The 6,000-nt window shown below is 40.2% G+C and overlaps 1 protein-coding gene across 1 annotated transcript in view; it reads right to left on the reverse strand.

The window, feature by feature from the left end:
- Nucleotides 1-3,412, reverse strand: part of nhsl2 (NHS-like 2) — a 221,653-nt gene extending 218,241 nt beyond the window's left edge. Inside the window, exon 1 of the mRNA XM_038293134.1 lies at nucleotides 2,979-3,412. Coding sequence (XP_038149062.1) covers nucleotides 2,979-3,249 — 271 coding nt within the window. The 5' untranslated portion in view covers nucleotides 3,250-3,412. The remainder of the gene's footprint in view (nucleotides 1-2,978) is intronic.
- Nucleotides 3,413-6,000: the final 2,588 nt, after the last annotated feature.

Genomic DNA, 6,000 nt, shown 5'->3' on the forward strand with positions numbered 1-6,000 from the left:
TCATAAATCTACCCGCAAGGCAACCAGTCCCACAGTCAGGGATGGAGCTAGAGGGGAGGCCAGGGAGGCTATGGCCACCCCTAGCCGATGATTGGCCACCCACTCCATATATCTGTTTCTCATATGTGGATGTAATGGGTTATATGCCCAACTCCACTAGTACCTGAACTTCAGCTGTCTCCTGGTCTTTCATTACTGGACAAACCGATTAATCCAGGTGTGTCCTGTAATGGAAGACGGAAAACAAAGGAGCCGCCTGAAGTTCAGGAATTAGTGGAGAGTAATACTCTCAAGTGGAATATTCAAAAAAAAATTTAAATTTTCATATTAACAATTACTTGACAACAAAAACACAGCGTTTAATTATGCACATTAAAGTACTAACATTAAAGACGGTAAGTACAGAATTCATGCTCTTTCTGTAACTAGATTTCGTGTTTCATGACGACAAGAGAAAATCACGTGTCTCTACAAGTCATCCAGGAGTCTTCAGTGAAATCATAGATAAATAACTGTTTTAATAAAAACTTATAAAATAATCATTTTATGGAGATATAAGTACTTGTAAATATCAATTTTATCCAGAATGATTGTTGATAAAAGTAGGTGAATAAAGACAATGGAAAAGATGTTTGGCCTCACAACTCAAACCTGAAAGGATTTGATCCACTTTACCTTTTATCTAGAAAGCAGAGATGTTTAAATATATGTGTCTATTTGTTAGCAAAGGCTGAAGGAAAGTATAGTTTGTCTTTATTTAGAAAATATGGATGTTTTGCTCTTAATATTTCTGTTGAATGAGTTTAGATTGACCCTGAGGTTCTGGCCCCACCTCTCAGTGTACATTGATTATTGCCTGGCCACCCTAATAAACATTTTCTGGCTACGCCTCTGGGTTTTTTGGTAGTGGCTACAAAAATTCTTCGTAAATGGAAGAGCCCACATAGACCGGAAATTAAGGAATGGCTTCAACTTATGTCAGAGGCAGCAGCTTTTCAAGGGTGCATAAGGAGCCAAGCATGAGTGTACTTTGATTAGTGTTGATATAAATTCTTGCGTTTTGGGGTGTGTTGTATACTGTGTGTATGTGTACAGACATCCCAAGTCTCCCGGAAGTTCCGGGAGTCTCCCTGATATAACTAGTTGTTCACGGATCCCCGCGAGTTGGATAAGTTATCCCGGATTTTAGACTATGGGAAGTGGTGTTTTTTTAATGCGGGTGAGAGCGGGCAGGCAATACAATAATTCATGCATCAAGTGCAGATTAAAACTACTGAGATTGCGCAGACAACAAGAGAGCGCGGAGTTTGAGGAGGAGGTGTTGGTTAAACCTGTGCAGCGTGTCTGTCCAAAGCGATGCTCTGTTCAACCAGTGTTCCAGGTGAATGGTTGTCAGAGAGCTGATTGGATCAGTCCGATAAGTTTCTCTGGTTACTCTCTGGCAGTCACCTAGTCACCACTCAAAGCTGTGCATTCTGTGAAACGGCAGAGGTTGAATCCTCGAGTAAAAAATATAGACTAATTTAACAGCAGAATATAATAAAGTATATCCACGTCTAGTGGAGGGGAGGAACAGTGGTGGATCTAGATCAATTGTACCGAGGGCTAGGAGAGGGCCAGCATGTTTTCATGGGGCACAGAAAAGCATGAAATAAAAAAACAGGGCAGGAGATTTAAATATATTAAGAGAGCTGCATGAAGTGAAATTTATTTTCAGTTAGGTTCAATAAAAATTCTACTTCTTATGAGGTCAATATACATTTATAAATTAGCACTTTTACATATATCTGACTTAATTTAAGTCAAAACTACTGTTTTCTATAAAATTTGAATTAGAATTCAAGAAAAACTGAAGAATTTGTAAAGAAAAAGAATGGGGGGGGATAAGCATCTCCCTGAAATGAGTTTGTGGAACTTGGGACGTCTGTGTGTATGTAGCCTACATTAATATGTTAGAGAATAGATAATTGATGAGTGCTGTCATGTTCTGCGTTGCTGCTGATGTGTATATGAGTGTTTTTGAAAGTCATTTTTCTGTAATTGTATTATAAAAGGAAAATAATTCTTAAAAATGACAAAAAAAGAACAATGAATTAGTTTAAAAAGTCTCAAAGTATCAATATGTGTGCAGCTTTATAATCAAGGGAAATCTGGTCTGTCTGCACTGCACATTGGTTCCTGGTTCCTAGCATCCCTAAGAAAAGTTTCTGGAACCGCCGCTGTCCACGGTTCTGTTTTCTTGGGCTGCCAGGACAGGAAGTAGGAAAAAAAACTGAGGTGTAAAGGAAAAATACCAGGTTTTATGAGATGTTGCACCAACACCTTACAAACATGCACATTAAATCCCCTTTATCACATTTCTGAGAGTTTCTCTAAGCTGAGTCTGCATGACTCCATTTAACATCAGCAAAGCAGTGACATCAGCACAGCGTTTAAAAGTGAAAATAATCACTAAAAAAAAAAGTAAACAAAACGTTCCAGCAGAGCTGTAAGGAAGGGACAGATGTGACAGAGTATCCACCAAACTCCCCTCTCTCCACACCCACGTGCTGCCATCGCGGGCGTCTTAGAAACCAGCAAGTCCCAAGAGTCAAAGTCATGTGCAGCAAATGCTTGCATGCAAAACTGACCCACTAGTTTGTTTTTTCTTTTTTCTCTCACCAGATTTCAGATGAACTCCGCCTCCTTTACGCGAACCTCTTATCCACTCAACTCAAGCTTCATGCGAGATTTAAATCTCTTTCCTGTTTCTTATTTAATAGAAATTAATCTGAAACGTTATACAGAGAAGAACAAAAGCAAATCTTTAATAAGAAGTTTTAAAAATGATGCATTTTGCATTAAACTCGTGCACACAACCCTGGCTTGAGTTTGGCAACCAATGCGCTCATCTCCCTGCAGGGAGCCACTGAAACAGACCCCAGGTGTGCGTCTTTTTCTTGCACTATCTTATTTCTATTGATTTAATTTCCTCTTACCTGCCGGCGGGGGCTTGCTGAGCAGTTGGGCGACATGCCTCTGCAGACGCAGCACTCTGCCCTCCAGCGCGCCGGAGCGGCGGCACACGGACACCAGCTCGCCCTCCAGCTCCTCCAGGATGCTCACCGAGTGCCGGGACAGATCGGAGAGCTGCCGCAGCACCGAGCACAGAGACGAGCCGCACACGTCCGCCAGCTCCCCGAACACCTCCGCCCGGAGCCCCCTGCCGCACACATCCTTCGGCAGCACGGTGCGCTTGCAGAAAGGCATAGTTTCTCCACAGACTCTTGCGCATAAATGAAGAGGAAGAATAGGCTAAAAGTCCAATAACAGTCAAGTTATACTCCCGTTTTCCTTCTCCCTGAGACGCATGCTATGGGGGGTGTTAAAAAAAGAAAAGTCCGCTTCTGGTTAAGAGGTTTGGAGCGCGCAATGCGTCGTGCGCACTCATTGTTTTGGACTAAGAGTCAGATTTGCAATTTTTTTCTGTGTGTAGGAGAGTCTCAGCTGTTAGGAATGTTGGAAAGAATGTACAATTTAAATATCCGGTTCAAATTTCAAAATTAGTGCTTGAAATTAGGATTTAAAAAGTTTTCTTTATTTTTTTAATAAATCTGTTTTAATTAGATTATGTAAAAAGAAAAGAAAAGCCATGAACCAAAACAGTGAAAAAAAGAAAAAAAAAATACATCCCCTATTATGCCACATTTGGGCATTGAAAAAAAACACATTCGTGCGTCTAAATTTTAATGTCCCCCCTTTGTTTTGCGATAAAATTTAAATTTTAAGCCCTGTTTAGCTGTTTTAAAAAAAATCATTTTTATTGTTATTATTTCAGGAGTTGTTCGCGCTTTTATTTTGAAGGAGTGCATCCGAACATCAGACATAGTTCAGGCCGCCTTGACTCAGAGCGCAACAGTTTCCACCAGCAGAAAAGGATCTGTCTGGAGGAGGGAGAGAAGATGAAGGGAGCTGAAGGAGGTGAAGAGCAGAGGATGGAGGAGGAGGACAGGAGGCTGGAGGAATGGAGCAGCTATTGAGAAACCTGTGTTTTATTTTCACCCTGTTTTTGTGGTTAAAATTTTTAAAACATATCCGCTGGCTCTTGTAATTTGGCAGATTTTTCATATCTGATGAAGAAAGTTCCGCAGAAGCTATGATGTAAAAACAGAAAGTGAAATTAAATAGAGCATCTCAACAAACATGAAAGTTATCAAAATTGAGCAGATTTATGTATCCAGGAGATGGAGGCAAGTTTAAGTGGTTGAATGAAATGGTTAGAAATGATTCAATTCAGTTTATTTCTATAGCGCTAATTCACAACACACATCATCTCAGGGCACTTTACAGTTCACCAGATCATACAGTCAAACTGATTCAAAGTTTTCTATCTAAGGAAAACCAGTTGATTGCATCGACTCATTGACTCAAAGGCAATCCCTCACACTAAGCATGCTTGTAGCGACAGTGGAGAGGAAAAACTCCCTTTTAACCAGAAGAAACCTCCAGCAGAACCAGGCTCAGTGTGAGCGGCCATCTGCCGAGGCCGACTGGGGTTCAAAGAGACAGAAGCAGAGATACAAAAGTCAACTGTAAAAGGTGGCCCCATCCAGGAAACACAGCCAGGCAGACGAGCTCTGATCCAGCTCCCATGTCAGAGGATGAAGAGAGCACATCCAGCTAGTCACAGTCAGAGAAACAGGACTACACTGAAAAAGCAAGGCAGATCTCCAACATCTATAAACAAAGGTGTTGATGGCAGCAGCTCAGCTGATATTTCTCTCCAGGATGGTGTCACAGCCAAACAGGAACAGACGAAGCGAAGCTACTGTGAGAAAAAGCAGAGAGAGCATGATGTTATTGCATATTATTTGTGATCAAACCAAGCTCTAACTCAATGACTAAAAAGATTTATGAAATAGAATTGTGACTCTGTTAAAACAGCAATCAAACAATGGAGATAAGTTTTCCCATTTTTACAAAGTTATCTTACCATTTCCTGTAAATCAAAGTACCAACAATTTAAAATCTTTTCCACTAGTTGTATCTATTTGGGTAATAATATCTGAACTATTAAATATTTTATACCTATTGCCAAAATTGCATGCATGCAGGAATGCAACTGAACAGTTTGGAGGCCCTAAGCAGCAGGTTGAAGAAGCAGGTTGTTGGATTTAAGCTTTTTAGCGGAAAGTAGAGTGGAAGGAAGAAAAGTGATAGAAAATAGTGTTAGGTATTATGGGTAACCTTATCCGTGAGATGACTGCTAAGCAAAGCCTTGATATTACTTTTTGTGCAAAAGTCATAAAGACTGAACCATGACATTTCTTGTATTAACTAAACAGTGCATAGCCATTCTTTTAGCAGACTAACTTTTTTATATCAAAGGTCTTAATTGAATTGCTCTAATGTAATATCCTAAGTTTCAGAGAAACTGATGTTTTGTTTAATCGGCTTTAATCCACCATATTAACTGAAATATTGAGTCCTAAATGAGGGGAATGAATTGAGCTGAGACTTAGTTTGTAAATAAGTTGCTTTTCTTTCAGTAAGTTTTTTAAAACTCATATCATAAAGAATTAAAGTGGTTCTGCAGAAATAAAGTCCTACCAATATGCCCGTTATAAATTAGCTATAAAAGGTGAAGCTAATTAAATTTATTGGTGTTTTTATTCCATCATATATGTGTACTTCAGAAGGGCTCACAGTCTCGGCATCATTTCATCTCTCATTCCGACCAGCAATCATGCTGCTGTTTCTGTTTTCACTGAAGCATGACCCAAGTTTAGGGCGTCCAAAGAGGAGAAAGCAGATTGCTCATCAGATACATCCCATATCACAGTCACAAGCTCCTCATTAGAAAGAGGGGGGCGTGAGTTAGTCTCTTCCTGCTCCACCCCCCACTCCTTCACTTTTGAAAACATACTGTTGTCAGCCAGCTCTGAGCGGTTAACCCACATTACCAACTTCCCACAAAGGATTCTTCTCCTTCCCCACAAAGCGATAACAGGAGCACAGCTG

This window comes from Cyprinodon tularosa, unplaced genomic scaffold (assembly GCF_016077235.1).
Source record: "Cyprinodon tularosa strain WSP-4 unplaced genomic scaffold, ASM1607723v1 ctg321, whole genome shotgun sequence".
Lineage (NCBI taxonomy): Eukaryota > Metazoa > Chordata > Actinopteri > Cyprinodontiformes > Cyprinodontidae > Cyprinodon > Cyprinodon tularosa.